This window comes from Bombina bombina, chromosome 1 (genome assembly GCF_027579735.1).
Source record: "Bombina bombina isolate aBomBom1 chromosome 1, aBomBom1.pri, whole genome shotgun sequence".
Taxonomy (NCBI): Eukaryota; Metazoa; Chordata; class Amphibia; order Anura; family Bombinatoridae; genus Bombina; species Bombina bombina.
The window spans coordinates 892,745,307-892,766,845 of record NC_069499.1 but is presented as its reverse complement, the minus strand read 5'-3'; the positions used below and the strand labels follow the sequence as shown (position 1 = coordinate 892,766,845).

Below are 21,539 nucleotides of genomic sequence, written 5' to 3'. Positions count from 1 at the left end.
TGGCTTTCTCGGGTCCATCTGTCCAAGGGTATGACCTTTCGCAGACCGGATTGGACGATTGTAACAACAGATGCCAGCCTTCTAAGATGGGGCGCAGTCTGGAACTCCCTGAAGGCTCAGGGATCGTGGACTCAGGAGGAGAAACTCCTCCCAATAAATATTCTGGAGTTAAGAGCAATATTCAATGCTCTTCTAGCTTGGCCTCAGTTAGCAACACTGAGGTTCATCAGATTTCAGTCGGACAACATCACGACTGTGGCTTACATCAACCATTAAGGGGGAACCAGGAGTTCCCTAGCGATGTTAGAAGTCTCAAAGATAATTCGCTGGGCAGAGTCTCACTCTTGCCACCTGTCAGCGACCCACATCCCAGGCGTAGAGAACTGGGAGGCGGATTTTCTAAGTCGTCAGACTTTTCATCCGGGGGAGTGGGAACTCCATCCGGAGGTGTTTGCTCAACTGGTCCATCGTTGGGGCAAACCAGAACTGGATCTCATGGCGTCTTGCCAGAACGCCAAGCTTCCTTGTTACGGATCCAGGTCCAGGGACCCGGGAGCAACGCTGATAGATGCTCTAGCAGCTCATTGGTTCTTCAACCTGGCCTATGTGTTTCCACCGTTTCCTCTGCTCCCTCGACTGATTGCCAAAATCAAACAGGAGAGAGCATTGGTGATTCTGATAGCGCCTGCATGGCCACGCAGGACCTGGTATGCTGACCTAGTGGACATGTCATCTCTTCCACCATGGACTCTGCCTCTGAGGCAGGACCTTCTAATACAAGGTCCTTTCAATCATCCAAATCTACTTTCTCTGAGACTGACTGCATGGAGATTGAACGCTTGATTCTATCAAGGCGTGGCTTCTCCGAGTCAGTCATTGATACCTTAATACAGGCTCGGAAGCCTGTTACCAGGAAAATCTACCATAAGATATGGCGTAAATATCTTTATTGGTGTGAATCCAAAAGTTACTCATGGAGTAAGGTTAGGATTCCTAGGATATTATCCTTTCTCCAAGAGGGTTTGGACAAAGGCTTATCAGCTATTTCTTTAGATGGACAGATCTCTGCTCTGTCTATTCTTTTGCACAAGCGTCTGGCAAAAGTTCCAGACGTCCAGGCATTTTGTCAGGCTTTGGTTAGGATTAAGCCTGTGTTTAAAACTGTTGCTCCCCCGTGGAGCTTAAACTTGGTTCTTAAAGTTCTTCAAGGAGTTCCGTTTGAACCCCTTCATTCCATTGATATTAAACTTTTATCTTGGAAAGTTCTGTTTTTGATGGCTATTTCCTCGGCTCAAAGAGTCTCTGAGTTATCTGCCTTACATTGTGATTCTCCTTATCTGATTTTTCATTCAGACAAGGTAGTTCTGCGTACCAAACCTGGGTTTTTACCTAAGGTGGTTTCTAACAGGAATATCAATCAAGAGATTGTTTTTCCATCATTGTGTCCTAATCCTTCTTCAAAGAAGGAACGTCTTTTGCATAATCTGGACGTAGTCCGTGCCTTGAAGTTTTACTTACAGGCTACTAAAGATTTTCGTCAAACATCTGCCCTGTTTGTCGTTTACTCTGGACAGAGGAGAGGTCAAAAAGCTTCGGCAACCTCTCTCTCCTTTTGGCTTCGGAGCATAATACGCTTAGCCTATGAGACTGCTGGACAGCAGCCCCCTGAAAGGATTACAGCTCATTCTACTAGAGCTGTGGCTTCCACCTGGGCCTTTAAAAATGAGGCCTCTGTTGAACAGATTTGCAAGGCTGCGACTTGGTCTTCGCTTCACACCTTTTCAAAATTTTACAAATTTGACACTTTTGCTTCTTCGGAGGCTGTTTTTGGGAGAAAGGTTCTACAGGCAGTGGTTCCTTCCGTTTAAGTTCCTGCCTTGTCCCTCCCATCATCCGTGTACTTTAGCTTTGGTATTGGTATCCCACAAGTAATGGATGATCCGTGGACTGGATACACTTAACAAGAGAAAACATAATTTATGCTTACCTGATAAATTTATTTCTCTTGTAGTGTATCCAGTCCACGGCCCACCCTGTCCTTTTAAGGCAGGTCTAAATTTTAATTAAACTACAGTCACCACTGCACCCTATGGTTTCTCCTTTCTCGTCTTGTTTCGGTCGAATGACTGGATATGGCAGTGAGGGGAGGAGCTATATAGCAGCTCTGCTGTGGGTGATCCTCTTGCAACTTCCAGTTGGGAAGGAGAATATCCCACAAGTAATGGATGATCCGTGGACTGGATACACTACAAGAGAAATAAATTTATCAGGTAAGCATAAATTATGTTTTTTCGCAAAACAGTTAACCAGAGCTCTGAAGTTGCGTAAATGATTCTAAATTTGACTTTCAATTTGTAATACGAGCGGTAAGCCCGATGTGCACAAACCTTTGCAATATACCCCATATTGCTCGGGCATAAAAGTTTGCGCTTCACTTGTAATCTAGCCCTATGTATTTTCAAGTATTGCTACTTTTATGCCCTTGTTGTTTCTGGTCTATAAACAAATAAATAAAAAAAAGTCCACAAGGAGTTAACTATACATTCCTGTTTGTTCTTTCAGGTGCTTTTCTTCCAGCTGTGCCAGTTCAACCGATTCTTTTACGATATCCCAACAGTTTGGTATGTAACATAATTTATTCTACATATTCATAATAATTCTGCATTTATAAATACCATATTAGAAGTAAGAGTAGTAAGAAAAGCTGACCATTTAGATTATTGTTATATTGTCTGTCAACGTTTTTTAGGCCTTAACACAAATATTTAGCTTAATAAAGGTGTATAGATATGAGTAGAATGCTCCAAAAAATACGTTCAAAAAGTAAAATTCTAATTCCTGATTAGCAGGAATGATCAAATCTGTAAAATAAATTACAGAGCTGGTAAAATATGGCAAGGTTTTTACCTGTTTGCTTCTTGAACACACTACCAGCTGATGCCAAATTATGCTCCAATAACGCAAAGGATTTTTTTTAAGAATAATACAGGGAGTGCAGAATTATTAGGCAAGTTGTATTTCTCCAACATAGGTGTGTCCGGTCCACGGCGTCATCCTTACTTGTGGGATATTCTCTTCCCCAACAGGAAATGGCAAAGAGCCCAGCAAAGCTGGTCACATGATCCCTCCTAGGCTCCGCCTTCCCCAGTCATTCTCTTTGCCGTTGTACAGGCAACATCTCCACGGAGATGGCTTAGAGTTTTTTAGTGTTTAACTGTAGTTTTTATTATTCAATCAAGAGTTTGTTATTTTAAAATAGTGCTGGTATGTACTATTTACTCTGAAACAGAAAAGAGATGAAGATTTCTGTTTGTAAGAGGAAAATGATTTTAGCAACCGTTACTAAAATCGATGGCTGTTCCACACAGGACTGTTGAGAGGAATTAACTTCAGTTGGGGGAACAGTGAGCAGACTTTTGCTGCTTGAGGTATGACACATTCTAACAAGACGATGTAATGCTGGAAGCTGTCATTTTCCCTATGGGATCCGGTAAGCCATTTTTATTACAGAAAGAAAAAAAAGGGCTTCACAAGGGCTTTCTAAGACTGTAGACATTTTCTGGGCTAAATCGATTTATATTTTATACTCCATAGCCTTGAGGAATTATTTTGATCTTGGGAATTATGTAAAATAACCGGCAGGCACTGTATTGGACACCTTATTCTCTAGGGGCTTTCCCTAATCATAGGCAGAGTCTCATTTTCGCGCCTGTATTGCGCACTTGTTTTTGAGAAGCATGACATGCAGATGCATGTGTGAGGAGCTCTGATACATAGAAAAGACTTTCTGAAGGCGTCATTTGGTATCGTATTCCCCTTTGGGCTTGGTTGGGTCTCAGCAAAGCAGATACCAGGGACTGTAAAGGGGTTAAATATAAAAACGGCTCCGGTTCCGTTATTTTAAGGGTTAAAGCTTCCAAATTTGGTGTGCAATACTTTTAAGGCTTTAAGACACTGTGGTGAAATTTTGGTGAATTTTGAACAATTCCTTCATACTTGTTCGCAATTGCAGTAATAAAGTGTGTTCAGTTTAAAATTTAAAGTGACAGTAACGGTTTATTTTAAAACGTTTTTTGTACTTTGTTATCAAGTTTTTGCCTGTTTAACATGTCTGAACTACCAGATAGACTGTGTTCTGAATGCGGGGAAGCCAAGGTTCCTTCTCATTTAAATAGATGTGGTTTATGTGACACAAAATTTAGAGAAAATGATGCCCAAGATGATTCCTCAAGTGAGGGGAGTAAGCATGGTACTGCATCATCCCCTCCTTCGTCTACACCAGTCTTGCCCACACAGGAGGCCCCTAGTACATCTAGCGCGCCAATACTCCTTACTATGCAACAATTAACGGCTGTAATGGATAATTCTATCAAAAACATTTTAGCCAAAATGCCCACTTATCAGCGAAAGCGCGACAGCTCTGTTTTAGAAAATACTGAAGAGCATGAGGACGCTGATGATATTGGTTCTGAAGGGCCCCTACACCAGTCTGAGGGGGCCAGGGAGGTTTTGTCTGAGGGAGAAATTTCAGATTCAGGGAAAATTTCTCAACAAGCTGAACCTGATGTGATTACATTTAAATTTAAATTGGAACATCTCCGCGCTCTGCTTAAGGAGGTGTTATCCACTCTGGATGATTGTGAGAATTTGGTCATTCCAGAGAAACTATGTAAAATGGACAAGTTCCTAGAGGTCCCGGGGCCCCCCGAAGCTTTTCCTATACCCAAGCGGGTGGCGGACATTGTAAATAAAGAATGGGAAAGGCCCGGTATACCTTTCGTCCCTCCCCCCATATTTAAAAAATTGTTTCCTATGGTCGACCCCAGAAAGGACTTATGGCAGACAGTCCCCAAGGTCGAGGGGGCGGTTTCTACTCTAAACAAACGCACCACTATACCCATAGAAGATAGTTGTGCTTTCAAAGATCCTATGGATAAAAAATTAGAAGGTTTGCTTAAAAAGATGTTTGTTCAGCAAGGTTACCTTCTACAACCAATTTCATGCATTGTTCCTGTCACTACAGCCGCGTGTTTCTGGTTCGATGAGCTAGAAAAGGCGATCAATAATAATTCTTCTTCTTATGAGGAGATTATGGACAGAATTCGTGCTCTCAAATTGGCTAATTCTTTCACCCTAGACGCCACTTTGCAATTGGCTAGGTTAGCGGCGAAAAATTCTGGTTTTGCTATTGTGGCGCGCAGAGCGCTTTGGTTAAAATCTTGGTCAGCGGATGCGTCTTCCAAGAACAAATTGCTTAACATTCCTTTCAAGGGGAAAACGCTGTTTGGCCCTGACTTGAAAGAGATTATCTCTGATATCACTGGGGGCAAGGGCCACGCCCTTCCTCAGGATAGGTCTTTCAAGGCCAAAAATAAACCTAATTTTCGTCCCTTTCGCAGAAACGGACCAGCCCCAAGTGCTACGTCCTCTAAGCAAGAGGGTAATACTTCTCAAGCCAAGCCAGCCTGGAGACCAATGCAAGGCTGGAACAAAGGAAAGCAGGCCAAGAAACCTGCCACTGCTACCAAGACAGCATGAGATGTTGGCCCCCGATCCGGGTCCGGATCTGGTGGGGGGCAGACTCTCTCTCTTCGCTCAGGCTTGGGCAAGAGATGTTCTGGATCCTTGGGCGCTAGAAATAGTCTCCCAAGGTTATCTTCTGGAATTCAAGGGGCTTCCCCCAAGGGGGAGGTTCCACAGGTCTCAATTGTCTTCAGACCACATAAAAAAACAGGCATTCTTACATTGTGTAGAAGACCTGTTAAAAATGGGAGTGATTCATCCTGTTCCATTAGGAGAACAAGGGATGGGGTTCTACTCCAATCTGTTCGTAGTTCCCAAAAAAGAGGGAACATACAGACCAATCTTAGATCTCAAGATCCTAAACAAGTTTCTCAAGGTTCCATCGTTCAAAATGGAAACCATTCGAACAATTCTTCCTTCCATCCAGGAAGGTCAATTCATGACCACGGTGGATTTAAAGGATGCGTATCTACATATTCCTATCCACAAGGAACATCATCGGTTCCTAAGGTTCGCATTCCTGGACAAGCATTACCAGTTTGTGGCACTTCCGTTCGGATTAGCCACTGCTCCAAGGATTTTCACAAAGGTACTAGGGTCCCTTCTAGCGGTGCTAAGACCAAGGGGCATTGCAGTAGTACCTTACTTGGACGACATTCTGATTCAAGCGTCGTCCCTTCCTCAAGCAAAGGCTCACACGGACATTGTCCTGGCCTTTCTCAGATCTCACGGGTGGAAAGTGAACGTAGAAAAAAGTTCTCTATCTCCGTCAACAAGGGTTCCCTTCTTGGGAACAATAATAGACTCCTTAGAAATGAGGATTTTTCTGACAGAGGCCAGAAAATCAAAACTTCTAAACTCTTGTCAAATACTTCATTCTGTTCCTCTTCCTTCCATAGCGCAGTGCATGGAAGTAATAGGTTTGATGGTAGCGGCAATGGACATAGTTCCTTTTGCGCGAATTCATCTAAGACCATTACAACTGTGCATGCTCAGTCAGTGGAATGGGGACTATACAGACTTGTCTCCGACGATACAAGTAGATCAGAGGACCAGAGATTCACTCCGTTGGTGGCTGTCCCTGGACAACCTGTCACAGGGGATGAGCTTCCGCAGACCAGAGTGGGTCATTGTCACGACCGACGCCAGTCTGGTGGGCTGGGGCGCGGTCTGGGGACCCCTGAAAGCTCAGGGTCTTTGGTTTCGGGAAGAATCTCTTCTCCCGATAAATATTCTGGAACTGAGAGCGATATTCAATGCTCTCAAGGCTTGGCCTCAGCTAGCAAAGGCCAAGTTCATACGGTTTCAATCAGACAACATGACGACTGTTGCGTACATCAACCATCAGGGGGGAACAAGGAGTTCCCTGGCGATGGAAGAAGGACCAAAATCATTCAATGGGCGGAGACTCACTCCTGCCACTTGTCTGCAATCCACATCCCAGGAGTGGAAAATTGGGAAGCGGATTTTCTGAGTCGTCAGACATTTCATCCGGGGGAGTGGGAACTCCATCCGGAAATCTTTGCCCAAATTACTCAATTGTGGGGCATTCCAGACATGGATCTGATGGCCTCTCGTCAGAACTTCAATGTTCCTTGCTACGGGTCCAGATCCAGGGATCCCAAGGCGACTCTAGTAGATGCACTAGTAGCACCTTGGACCTTCAAACTAGCTTATGTATTCCCGCCGTTTCCTCTCATCCCCAGGCTGGTAGCCAGGATCAATCAGGAGAGGGCATCGGTGATCTTGATAGCTCCTGCGTGGCCACGCAGGACTTGGTATGCAGACCTGGTGAATATGTCATCGGCTCCACCATGGAAGCTACCTTTGAGACGAGACCTTCTTGTTCAAGGTCCGTTCGAACATCCGAATCTGGTCTCACTCCAACTGACTGCTTGGAGATTGAACGCTTGATCTTATCAAAGCGAGGGTTCTCAGATTCTGTCATTGATACTCTTGTTCAGGCCAGAAAGCCTGTAACTAGAAAAATTTACCACAAAATATGGAAAAAATATATCTGTTGGTGTGAATCTAAAGGATTCCCTTGGGACAAGGTAAAAATTCCTAAGATTCTATCCTTTCTTCAGGAAGGTTTGGAGAAAGGATTATCTGCAAGTTCCTTGAAGGGACAGATTTCTGCCTTGTCTGTGTTACTTCACAAAAAGCTGGCAGCTGTGCCAGATGTTCAAGCCTTTGTTCAGGCTCTGGTTAGAATCAAGCCTGTTTACAAATCTTTGACTCCTCCTTGGAGTCTCAATTTAGTTCTTTCAGTTCTTCAGGGGGTTCCGTTTGAACCCTTACATTCCGTTGATATTAAGTTATTATCTTGGAAAGTTTTGTTTTTGGTTGCAATTTCTTCTGCTAGAAGAGTTTCAGAATTATCTGCTCTGCAGTGTTCTCCTCCTTATCTGGTGTTCCATGCAGATAAGGTGGTTTTACGTACTAAACCTGGTTTTCTTCCGAAAGTTGTTTCCAACAAAAACATTAACCAGGAGATAGTCGTGCCTTCTTTGTGTCCGAATCCAGTTTCAAAGAAGGAACGTTTGTTGCACAATTTGGATGTTGTTCGTGCTCTAAAATTCTATTTAGATGCTACTAAGGATTTTAGACAAACATCTTCCTTGTTTGTTGTTTATTCTGGTAAAAGGAGAGGTCAAAAAGCAACTTCTACCTCTCTCTCTTTTTGGATTAAAAGCATCATCAGATTGGCTTATGAGACTGCCGGACGGCAGCCTCCTGAAAGAATCACAGCTCATTCCACTAGGGCTGTGGCTTCCACATGGGCCTTCAAGAACGAGGCTTCTGTTGATCAGATATGTAAGGCAGCGACTTGGTCTTCACTGCACACTTTTACTAAATTTTACAAGTTTGATACTTTTGCTTCTTCTGAGGCTATTTTTGGGAGAAAGGTTTTGCAAGCCGTGGTGCCTTCCATCTAGGTGACCTGATTTGCTCCCTCCCTTCATCCGTGTCCTAAAGCTTTGGTATTGGTTCCCACAAGTAAGGATGACGCCGTGGACCGGACACACCTATGTTGGAGAAAACAGAATTTATGTTTACCTGATAAATTACTTTCTCCAACGGTGTGTCCGGTCCACGGCCCGCCCTGGTTTTTTAATCAGGTCTGATAATTTATTTTCTTTAACTACAGTCACCACGGTATCATATGGTTTCTCCTATGCAAATATTCCTCCTTTACGTCGGTCGAATGACTGGGGAAGGCGGAGCCTAGGAGGGATCATGTGACCAGCTTTGCTGGGCTCTTTGCCATTTCCTGTTGGGGAAGAGAATATCCCACAAGTAAGGATGACGCCGTGGACCGGACACACCGTTGGAGAAAGTAATTTATCAGGTAAACATAAATTCTGTTTTTTGAGGATTAATTTTATTATTGAACAACAACCATGTTCTCAATGAACCCAAAAAACTCATTAATATCAAAGCTGAATAGTTTTGGAAGTAGTTTTTAGTTTGTTTTTAGTTATAGCTATTTTAGGGGGATATCTGTGTGTGCAGGTGACTATTACTGTGCATAATTATTAGGCAACTTAACAAAAAACAAATATATACCCATTTCAATTATATATTTTTACCAGTGAAACCAATATAACATCTCAACATTCACAAATATACATTTCTGACATTCAAAAACAAAACAAAAACAAATCAGTGACCAATATAGCCACCTTTCTTTGCAAGGACACTCAAAAGCCTGCCATCCATGGATTCTGTCAGTGTTTTGATCTGTTCACCATCAACATTGCGTGCAGCAGCAACCACAGCCTCCCAGACACTGTTCAGAGAGGTGTACTGTTTTCCCTCCTTGTAAATCTCACATTTGATGATGGACCACAGGTTCTCAATGGGGTTCAGATCAGGTGAACAAGGAGGCCATGTCATTAGATTTTCTTCTTTTATACCCTTTCTTGCCAGCCACGCTGTGGAGTACTTGGACGCGTGTGATGGAGCATTGTCCTGCATGAAAATCATGTTTTTCTTGAAGGATGCAGACTTCTTCCTGTACCACTGCTTGAAGAAGGTGTCTTCCAGAAACTGGCAGTAGGACTGGGAGTTGAGCTTGACTCCATCCTCAACCCGAAAAGGCCCCACAAGCTCATCTTTGATGATACCAGCCCAAACCAGTACTCCACCTCCACCTTGCTGGCGTCTGAGTCGGACTGGAGCTCTCTGCCCTTTACCAATCCAGCCACGGGCCCATCCATCTGGCCCATCAAGACTCACTCTCATTTCATCAGTCCATAAAACCTTAGAAAAATCAGTCTTGAGATATTTCTTGGCCCAGTCTTGACGTTTCAGCTTGTGTGTCTTGTTCAGTGGTGGTCGTCTTTCAGCCTTTCTTACCTTTGCCATGTCTCTGAGTATTGCACACCTTGTGCTTTTGGGCACTCCAGTGATGTTGCAGCTCTGAAATATGGCCAAACTGGTGGCAAGTGGCATCTTGGCAGCTGCACGCTTGACTTTTCTCAGTTCATGGGCAGTTATTTTGCGCCTTGGTTTTTCCACACGCTTCTTGCGACCCTGTTGACTATTTTGAATGAAACGCTTGATTGTTCGATGATCACGCTTCAGAAGCTTTGCAATTTTAAGAGTGCTGCATCCCTCTGCAAGATATCTCACTATTTTTGACTTTTCTGAGCCTGTCAAGTCCTTCTTTTGACCCATTTTGCCAAAGGAAAGGAAGTTGCCTAATAATTATGCACACCTGATATAGGGTGTTGATGTCATTAGACCACACCCCTTCTCATTACAGAGATGCACATCACCTAATATGCTTAATTGGTAGTAGGCTTTCGAGCCTATACAGCTTGGAGTAAGACAACATGCATAAAGAGGATGATGTGGTCAAAATACTCATTTGCCTAATAATTCTGCACTCCCTGTAAATCTCTTTTAATCCTCTCAGAGAAACATAATCTCATGTTTTTATCTTTATTAGCAATGACATCTGATTTTTGGTTGGTTTAGGATACTGTCACGTGGACATGGCAAGGATACCCCGCGTAAGTACTTTGTACATATAAATGTATGTCTAGATTCACGTTTTGTTTAAGTAGGGATATATATATATATATTGTAGATATATATCTAGCTATATATATATTTCTCTCTCTCTCTCTCTCTCTCTCTCTCTCTCTCTATATATATATATATATATATATATATATATATATATATATATATATATATAAAAATAAAGAAACAGCAGATATCCTCTCATACACTATAGTTAATATGAGGATAAAGGTAGCTGTGGTCAGTGAGCTATTAAGGCTGGTTTAAAAGAACAGAGGCTATATGGCATGTCAAGCAGACAGTCAAGCAAGTAGTTAAGAAGACAGGCAGACTAGCATGTATAGGAGGAAGCCCAAGCAACGCTCGCAGACACAACCAATGCCACAATTCAGAAACAGGGGTTGAGGTAACACAAACCAAAAGACTCACTCTGTTATCAAGCCGGCTTCTTCGTCATCCTTATGCTCTGTGCAGAATCATTTGAATTCACTGCTCTGCCTCCTTTAGTAAATCAGTCCAATTTATTTGACCGCCGCCTCATCTATTCACATAAAGCTGCCAGCCAATACCGCGCTCCTCTCCGGGATCAGGCAGTTCTCAGCTCATCCGTGTAAAGCCTCACTTCCACTGCTGGATACGTCACTGTAACCTTCCCGGTAGCAGGAACAAGCTCCTCCGTGCTTGTGAATTGAAAATAGAAAAGTAGAGTGCCACCAGGAAGGGTAAAAAAGTGGTAATTTATTTGAAGATAAAAATATACATCAGGGTAGCAGTCGGCTGACGCGTTTCGGCTTAAGAAATAATGCCATACTCATAGACCATAATTGACTGCTACCAGGTCATAGTTTATATACACTCCAGTAGTCATGGCAATGATATACAAAAACACATGTGTATTATACATGTAGTTCAATTCGACATCATCAAGAATTATTAATGAGCATCACATATTACAATTTTACTGGTTACATTATAACCCCTCTCATAGTGTATAAATTAAATGAAAAACATCTTTCGTAATGTTTGTGTTGTATAGATTCATAACCCCACTCATTAACAGATGCAGATTTGACTACTGTGGGATATAGTAATCTACTGAAAAAACTACATATAATGGGAATATAAAACATATTACATAAGATCTTTTCAATAGGGTATCCTAACAGATGCAAATGCATACATGTAACTATAGAAACAAGAACAATGCTAGCCGGACTCCATATCGCAGGAGTATAGATCATAGGGTTAACTTAACATGATTTATAGTTTAAATATTTCTGATAGACACCAAAATAATAGTAAAAAAGCAGGGTTATTTAGTTAAAAATAGACCCTATTTAATTGGCTAAAAGTTGCATACGTGTCACAAGGTAAAGCCGATCAGTCCTACTTAGTTTATGAGCCAATAGCTTAAAGTGTGTAGTATATATCCTGAATAAAGCAATATCTATATATGGGGAGTCAGTAGATAAAGACAGCGAGAACCATCCAGTAGTCACTATACATAAAGTTTACTGGCTTTCCCCAGATAGAGACATTGCAACATAGGGAATGTATCACTCCAAGTAAACACGCAAAGAGTTAAACCTTAGGGTGCAAAAGATATATGTCATCCCCTAATTATTATGTAATTAAACATGTATTTTGTCTCATAGGCTATCATTCCCAATAGTTAATGATGTCATGTTCAGAATTATTACCCTTCGGTATTTGCGTTTTAAGTTTAAAAATCCCATAGACCTCTTGTCTCTTCAGGATATCTAGCCTATTACCCCCTCTTGGGGTCTATTGATTTGTTCAATGGCATTCCATCTAAAGGTCATGAGGCTTTGATTATGCTCATCGATGAAATGTTTTGCTAGGGCAGAACAAGCATTATTGTTTTCTATATAAGACGTGTTCTCTTATACGTGTTCTTATATCCCTTGTAGTCATACCTTATTGCCCTTTATGCAATGTTTAAGCTATTGGCTCATAAACTAAGTAGGAATGATCGGGCTTACCTTGTGACACGTATGCAACTTTTAGCTAATTATAGTAGGGTCTATTTTTAACCACTAAATAACCCTGCTTTTTGACTATTTATTATTTTGGTGTCTAACAGAAATATTTACACTATAAATCAGGTTAAGTTAATCTTATGACCTATACTCCTGCAATTTTTTTTAGCCTTCCTGGTTGCACTCTACTTTTATATATATATGGCTTGACATTTCCACTAGTCCCTAACGAGGAGGAAAATGCAGTGGACAATTTATATTTGTAATTTCTCCAACATAGGTGTGTCCGGTCCACGGCGTCATCCTTACTTGTGGGATATTCTCTTCCCCAACAGGAAATGGCAAAGAGCCCAGCAAAGCTGGTCACATGATCCCTCCTAGGCTCCGCCTACCCCAGTCATTCTCTTTGCCGTTGTACAGGCAACATCTCCACGGAGATGGCTTAGAGTTTTTTAGTGTTTAACTGTAGTTTTTATTATTCAATCAAGAGTTTGTTATTTTAAAATAGTGCTGGTATGTACTATTTACTCAGAAACAGAAAAGAGATGAAGATTTCTGTTTGTATGAGGAAAATGATTTTAGCACCGTAACTAAAATCCATGGCTGTTCCACACAGGACTGTTGAGAGCAATTAACTTCAGTTGGGGGAACAGTGTGCAGTCTCTTACTGCTTGAGGTATGACACATTCTAACAAGACGATGTAATGCTGGAAGCTGTCATTTTCCCTATGGGATCCGGTAAGCCATGTTTATTAAGATAGTAAATAAGGGCTTCACAAGGGCTTATTAAGACTGTAGACTTTTTCTGGGCTAAATCGATTCATTATTAACACATATTTAGCCTTGAGGAATCATTTATTCTGGGTATTTTAATATGATTATATCGGCAGGCACTGTTTTTGACTCCTTATTCTTTAGGGGCTTTCCCTAATCATAGTCAGAGCCTCATTTTCGCGCCGGTATGGCGCACTTGTTTTTGAGGACAGCATGGCATGCAGCTGCATGTGTGTGGAGCTCTGATACATAGAAAAGTCTTTCTGAAGGCATCATTTGGTATCGTATTCCCCTTTGGGCTTGGTTGGGTCTCAGCAAAGCAGATTCCAGGGACTGTAAAGGGGTTAAATATAAAAACGGCTCCGGTTCCGTTATTTTAAGGGTTAAAGCTTCCAAATTTGGTGTGCAATACTTTTAAGGCTTTAAGACACTGTGGTGAAATTTTGGTGAATTTTGAACAATTCCTTCATACTTTTTCGCAATTGCAGTAATAAAGTGTGTTTAGTTTAAAATTTAAAGTGACAGTAACGGTTTTATTTTAAAACGTTTTTTGTGCTTTGTTATCAAGTTTATGCCTGTTTAACATGTCTGAACTACCAGATAGATTGTGTTCTGACTGTGGGGAAACCAAGGTTCCTTCTCATTTAACTATATTTATTTTATGTCATAAAAAATTTTAGTAAAAATGATGCCCAAGATGATTCCTCAAGTGAGGGGAGTAAGCATGGTACTGCATCATCCCCTCCTTCGTCTACACCAGTCTTGCCCATACAGGAGGCCCCTAGTACATCTAGTGCGCCAATACTCCTTACTATGCAACATTTAACGGCTGTAATGGATAATTCTATCAAAAACATTTTAGCCAATATGCCCACTTATCAGTGAAAGCGCGACTGCTCTGTTTTAGAAAATTCTGTAGAGCATGAGAACGCTAATGATATGGTTTCTGAAGGGCCCCTACACCAGTCTGAGGGGGCCAGGGAGGTTTTGTCTGAGGGAGAAATTTCAGATTCAGGAAACATTTCTCAACAAGCTGAACCTGATGTGATTACTTTTAAATTTAAGTTGGAACATCTCCGCGCTCTGCTTAAGGAGGTGTTATCCAATTTGGATGATTGTGATTATCTGGTCATTCCAGAACCACTATGTAAAATGGAAAAGTTCTTAGAGGCCCCGGGGCCCCCCAAAGCTTTTCCTATATCCAAGCGGGTGGCGTACATTGTTAGTAAAGAATGGGACAGGCCCGGTATACCTTTAGTACCTCCCCCCATATTTATAAAATTGTTTTTCCTATAGTCGACCCCAGAAAGGACTGATGGCAGACAGTCCCCAAGGTCGAGGGGGCGGTTTCTACTCTACACAAGCGCGCCACTATACCCATAGAAGATAGTTGTGCTTTCCAAGATCCTATGGATAAAGAATTAGAAGGTCTGCTAAAGATGTTTGTTCAGCAAGGTTCCCTTCTACAACCAATTGCATGCATTGTCCCTGTCACTGCAGCCGCGTGTTTCTAGTTTGATGAGCTAGGAAAGGCGATTATTAGTAATTCTTCTTCTTATGAGGAGATTATGGACAGAATTCGTGCTCTTAAATTGGCTAATTCTTTCAACCTAGACGCCACCTTGAAATTGGCTAGGTTAGCGGCGAAAAAATTCTGGGTTTGCTATTGTGGCGCAGAGCGCTTTGGTTAAAATCTTGGGCAGCGGATGCGTCTTCCAAGAACAAATTGCTTGACATTCCTTTCAAGGGGAAAACACTCTTTGGCCCTGACTTGAAAGAGATTATCTCTGATATCTCTGGGGGCAAGGGCCACGCCCTTCCTCAGGATAGGTCTTTTCAAGACCAAAAATAAACCTAAGTTTCGTCCCTTTCGCAGAAACGGATCAGCCCCAAGGGCTACGTCCTCTAAGCAGGAAGGTAATACTTCTCAAGCCAATCCAGCCTGGAGACACCTATGCAAGGCTGGAACAAAGGAAAGCAGGCCAGGAAACCTGCCACTGCTACCAAGACAGCATGAAATGCGGGCCCCCGATCCGGGACCGGATCTGGTGGGGGGCAGACTCTCTCTCTTCGCTCAGGCTGGGGCAAGAGATGTTCTGGATCCTTGGGCGCTAGAAATAGTCTCCCAAGGTTATTCTCTGGAGTTCAAGGGGCTTCCTCCAAGGGGGAGGTTCCACAGGTCTCAGTTGTCTTCAGACCACTTAAGAAGACAGGCATTCTTACATTGGGTAGAAGATCTGCTAAAAATGGGAGTGATTCATCCTGTTCCATTAGGAGAACAAGGGATGGGGTTCTACTCCAATCTGTTCATAGTTCCCAAAAAAGAGGGAACGTTCAGACCAATCTTAGATCTCAAGATCTTGAACAAGTTTCTCAAGGTTCCATCGTTCAAGATGGAAACCATTCGAACACTTCTTCCTTCCATCCAGGAAGGTCAATTCATGACCAAGGTGGATTTCAAGGATGCGTATCTACATATTCCTATCCACAAGGAACATCATCGGTTCCTAAGGTTTGAATTCCTGGACAAGCATTTCCAGTTCGTGGCGTTTTCTTTCGGATTAGCCACTGCTCCTAGGATTTTCTCATAGGTACTAGGGTCCCTTCTGGCGGTGCTAAGACCAAGGGGCATTGCTGTAGTACCTTACTGGGACGACATTCTGATTCGAGCGTCGTCCCTTCCTCAAGTAAAGGCTCTCACGGACATTGTCCTGGCCTTTCTCAGATCTCACGGATGGAAAGTGAACGTGGAAAAGAGTTCTCTATCTCCGTCAACGAGGGTTCCCTTCTTGGGAACTATAATAGACTCCTTAGAAATGAGGATTTTTCTGACAGAAGCCAGAAAAACAAAACTTCTAGACTCTTGTCGGATACTTCATTCCGTTCCTCTTCCTTCCATAGCGCAGTGCATGGAAGTGATAGGTTTGATGGTAGCGGCAATGGACATAGTTCCTTTTGTGCGCATTCATCTAAGACCATTACAACTGTTCATGCTCAGTCAGTGGAATGGGGACTATTCAGACTTGTCTCCGAAGATACAAGTAAATCAGAGGACCAGAGACTCATTCCGTTGGTGGCTGTCCCTGGACAACCTGTCACAAGGGATGACCTTCCGCAGACCAGAGTGGGTCATTGTCACGACCGACGCCAGTCTGATGAGCTGGGGCGCGGTCTGGGGATCCCTGAAAGCTCAGGGTCTTTGGTCTCGGGTAGAATCTCTTCTACCGATAAATATTCTGGAACTGAGAGCGATATTCAATGCTCTCAAAGCTTGGCCTCAGCTAGCGAGGGCCAAGTTCATACATCAACCATCAGGGGGGAACAAGGAGTTCCCTAGCGATGGAAGAAGTGACCAAAATCATTCTATGGGCGGAGTCTCACTCCTGCCACCTGTCTGCTATCCACATCCTAGGAGTGGAAAATTGGGAAGCGGATTTTCTGAGTCGTCAGACATTGCATCCGGGGGAGTGGGAACTCCATCCGGAAATCTTTGCCCAAGTCACTCAACCGTGGGGCATTCCAGACATGGATCTGATGGCCTCTCGTCAGAACTTCAGAGTTCCTTACTACGGGTACAGATCCAGGGATCCCAAGGCGGCTCTAGTGGATGCACTAGTAGCACCTTGGACCTTCAAACTAGCTTATGTGTTCCCGCCGTTTCCTCTCATCCCCAGGCTGGTAGCCAGGATCAATCAGGAGAGGGCGTCGGTGATTTTGATAGCTCCTGCGTGGCCACGCAGGACTTGGTATGCAGATCTGGTGAATATGTCATCGGCTCCACCATGGAAGCTACCTTTGAGACGAGACCTTCTTGTTCTAGGTCCGTTCGACCCACTCCAGCTGACTGCTTGGAGATTGAACGCTTGATCTTATCAAAGCGAGGGTTCTCAGATTCTGTTATTAATACTCTTGTTCAGGCCTGAAAGCCTGTAACCAGAAAAATTACCACATAATTTGGTATATCTGTTGGTGTGAATCTGCAGGATTCCCTTGGGACAAGGTTAAGATTCCTAAGAGTCTATCCTTCCTTCGAGAAGGATTGGAAAAAGGATTATCTGCAAGTTCCTTGATGGGACAGATTTCTGCCTTGTCTGTGTTACTTCACAAAAAGCTGGCAGCTGTGCCAGATGTTCTAGCCTTTGTTCAGGCTCTGGTTAGAATCAAGCCTGTTTACAAAATTTTGACTCCTCCTTGGAGTCTCAACCTAGTTCTTTCAGTTCTTCAGGGGGTTCCGTTTGAACCCTTACATTCCGTTGATATTAAGTTATTATCTTGGAAAGTTTTGTTTTTGGTTGCAATTTCTTCTGCTAGAAGAGTTTCAGAATTATCTGCTCTGCAGTGTTCTTCTCCTTATCTGGTGTTCCATGCAGATAAGGTGGTTTTGCGTACTAAACCTGGTTTTCTTCCAAAAGTTGTTTCTAACAAAAACATTAACCAGGAGATAGTTGTGCCTTCTTTGTGTCCTAATCCAGTTTCAAAGAAGGAACGTTTGTTGCACAACTTGGATGTAGTTCGTGCTCTCAAATTTTACTTAGCAGCTACTAAGGACTTCAGACAAACTTTGTCTTTGTTTGTTGTTTATTCTGGTAAACGGAGAGGTCAAAAAGCAACTTCTACCTCTCTCTCCTTCTGGATTAAAAGCATTATCCGATTGGCTTATGAGACTGCCGGACGGCAGCCTCCTGAAAGAATCACAGCTCACTCCACTAGGGCTGTGGCTTCCACATGGGCCTTCAAGAACGAGGCTTCTGTTGATCAGATATGTAAGGCAGCGACTTGGTCTTCACTGCACACTTTTTCTAAATTTTACAAATTTGATACTTTTGCTTCTTCTGAGGCTATTTTTGGGAGAAAGGTTTTGCAAGCCGTGGTGCCTTCCATTTAGGTGACCTGATTTGCTCCCTCCCTTCATCCGTGTCCTAAAGCTTTGGTATTGGTTCCCACAAGTAAGGATGACGCCGTGGACCGGACACACCTATGTTGGAGAAAACAGAATTTATGTTTACCTGATAAATTACTTTCTCCAACGGTGTGTCCGGTCCACGGCCCGCCCTGGTTTTTTTAATCAGGTCTGATAATTTATTTTCTTTAACTACAGTCACCACGGTAACATATGGTTTCTCCTATGCAAATATTCCTCCTTAACGTCGGTCGAATGACTGGGGTAGGCGGAGCCTAGGAGGGATCATGTGACCAGCTTTGCTGGGCTCTTTGCCATTTCCTGTTGGGGAAGAGAATATCCCACAAGTAAGGATGACGCCGTGGACCGGACACACCGTTGGAGAAAGTAATTTATCAGGTAAACATAAATTCTGTTTTTCCTATCTTTAACATTGAGTGGACTAGTAACATTTTTCCTCTGTGCTAGTAGTTTTTTACCCCTGACTAGTAAGTTATAGTGATATTTTTCCACCTCTGACTCTGAAAAAATTAAATGACCACTGCAAAATGATCAGTTTCTCTGGTTTTGCTATTTTTAGGTACGTATAAAATCATCATTTTTTGTTTTATTCTATAAACTTCTGACAACATTTCTCACATATTGCAAATAAAAATATTGTCATTTAGAGCATTTATTTAAATTACAACTTATCAAAATAACAGAAAAAGATGCAGGCCTCTATTTATCAAAGTCTGGCAGACCTGATCCGACAATGCGGATCAGGTCCGCCAGACCTTGCTGAATACGCTCTCCGTATTCAGCATTGCACCAGCAGCTCACAAGAGCTGCTGGTGCAACGCCGCCCCCTGCAGAATCACGGCCAATCTGCCGCCAGCAGGGGGGTATCTATCATGAATTGCTCAGAGCAGGCGGACAGGTTACGGAGCAGCGGTCAGGCTCGCCAGAAACATTGGGCCTCAAGCTCTATCCGGAGCTTGATAGATAGGCCCCATAGTGTTTACATATGTCTAATAATGCAAAGAGAACAAGTTCATATTAATTATTAAATAATACAATACTAATGTTTTAACTTACCAAGAGTTCAGAAATCAATATTTGGGGGAATAGACCTAATTTGCGATCACAGCTTTCATGTATCCTAACATGCTCTTCACCAGTCTTTCACATGGCTGTTGGGTGACTTTATGCCACTCCTGGAGCAGAAATGCAAGCAGGTCAGCTTTTTTTGATGTTGGAAAAAAGAGTATTATACTTCCTGCGCTGAGTGTTTGTATGCTCCCTAAACCAAAAAGTTCCCCTCTAGAACTTTGGGGACAACTGAAAGAAGTAGGGGTAGGTGAAGAAAGCGCTATACAAAGCTACTACAGACTAATGGGGAGTGTGTGAAAGGATATTGGAGGCTATTGTGCCTAGGACTTGTATGTGTAATTAACACAAATGATGAAAGTATTAGTATGTAAATAAAAAGTTTTATTTAGTATAGAGGTCTAAATAAAGTAAAATGATTTGTATTAAAAGATCTTTAGTTAGATCTTATAAATGCATAAAAATGTATGTGCCACATATAAAAAATTATTATTAGTCAAACAAAAAAACAGAAAATAAAGGTTGGCCAACCTGGAGATAAAAGGTACCCATAAGCATAAAATTCTGTTAAAAGTACAATATAATGAAAATAATGAAAAGCACGCTCGCTTGGCTTTTACGACCCATATGAGGTACACTGATGTACTTTAACCCTATTTGCACTTATGCTCGGAAACTCTGATGCACTTTACTTACCGGATTATCTAAGACGTACCCTCACCCTGAGGGATTTTCACTTTGATAACCTATGATGCACTAGCTGTATCGGATGAATTCTGACAGTTACTTATAACAGTTGCTTATGAACTTTGATACTGTTCACTTGTATAAGATTAATCTTAGATCGTATATCGTATAAGTTCGAGATATATTCTGCCACACGATATCAGAATATCAGAATATAACGGAATATAATAGATTCCACCATTATATTGTACTTTTTAACGGAATTGTATGCTTATGGTACCTTTTATTTCCATGTTGGCCAACCTTTATTTTCTGTTTTTTTGTTTGACTAATAATAATTTTTTATATGTGGCACATACACTTTTATGCATTTCTAAGATATAGATGAAGATCTTTTTATACAAATCATTTTACTTTATTTAAACCTCTATACTAAATAAAACGTTTTATTTACATACTAATACTTTTATCATTTGTGTTCATTACACATACGAGTTCTAGGCACAATATCCTCCAATATCATTTCACACATTCCCCATTAGTTTGTAGTAGCTTTGTATAGCGCTTTCTTCACCTACCCCCTTACTTATTTCAGCTTTGTTTGATGGCTTGTGACGATCCATCTTCCTCTTGATCACATTCTAGAGGTTTTCAATGGGGTTCAGGTCTGGAGATTGGGCTGGCCCTGACAGGTCTGCATCAGGTGGTCCTCCATCCACACCTTAATTGACCTGGATGTGTTGCATGGAGCATTGTCCTGCTGGAAAAAAACAATCCTCTGAGTTGGGAAACATGGTCAGAGCAGAAGGAGGCAAGTTTTCTTCTACATGGCTTGATTCATGCGTCCTTCACAAAGCTAAATCTTTCACATCTCTTCTGAGGCCAATTATGGAAGATGTGTAGCAGAGTTAGTCATGTAAAGTCTGCAGTGTGCAAACCCACAACTTTAGAGCTACATTACAGATAATGAGGACAAATAAATAATGAAATGATGTTCCAAAGATTATTTACTAAACAAATTAAACAAATTAAATTAGATGTAAATGTGAATCAACCACCTTGTATCTTCAGAAAGAGGTCTGTTAGGTTGGACTTAACTAAAAGGATATTTTCTAAGCATTTCTGCAAAAATAACCATAGCTTTGGTTAGTTTAAAGGATAAGAGAGACTGATAAAACTAAAGATAGAGACATGTGCAACAATTTACATAAGAACAATAGGTTTGGCTGATTATTAAATCTTATCTGTGTATAGCTAATATGACCGCGTTAATCCATCTAAGGTGGTCCAATAATTGTCAAGTTGGTTGAGTGATTACCTCTATGTATTGATATTGCAAAACCACCAGTTTTTTTTTTTATTTTATTTTACTTGCTTTATATATGGCGGCCATCTTTCTGTCATGGTGCACAATAAGTTTTGATTACACAGATGTTTACAGAAACTTCAATATCTCAGCTCAGGATGGTGATGGTCCTAGCTCCTTGGAACAAAAACTAAAGCCTAGAACACATTACAAGGTACATATTCAT

At 41.9% G+C, this 21,539-nt stretch overlaps 1 protein-coding gene across 2 annotated transcripts in view; it reads left to right on the top strand.

Moving 5' to 3' along the window:
• Positions 1-21,539, top strand: part of LPCAT2 (lysophosphatidylcholine acyltransferase 2) — a 272,374-nt gene that overhangs the window by 170,696 nt on the left and 80,139 nt on the right. For both annotated transcript variants that reach the window (XM_053699568.1, XM_053699567.1), the window contains exons 7-8: positions 2,563-2,621; positions 10,510-10,544. In XM_053699568.1, coding sequence (XP_053555543.1) covers positions 2,563-2,621; positions 10,510-10,544 — 94 coding nt within the window. The remainder of the gene's footprint in view (positions 1-2,562; positions 2,622-10,509; positions 10,545-21,539) is intronic.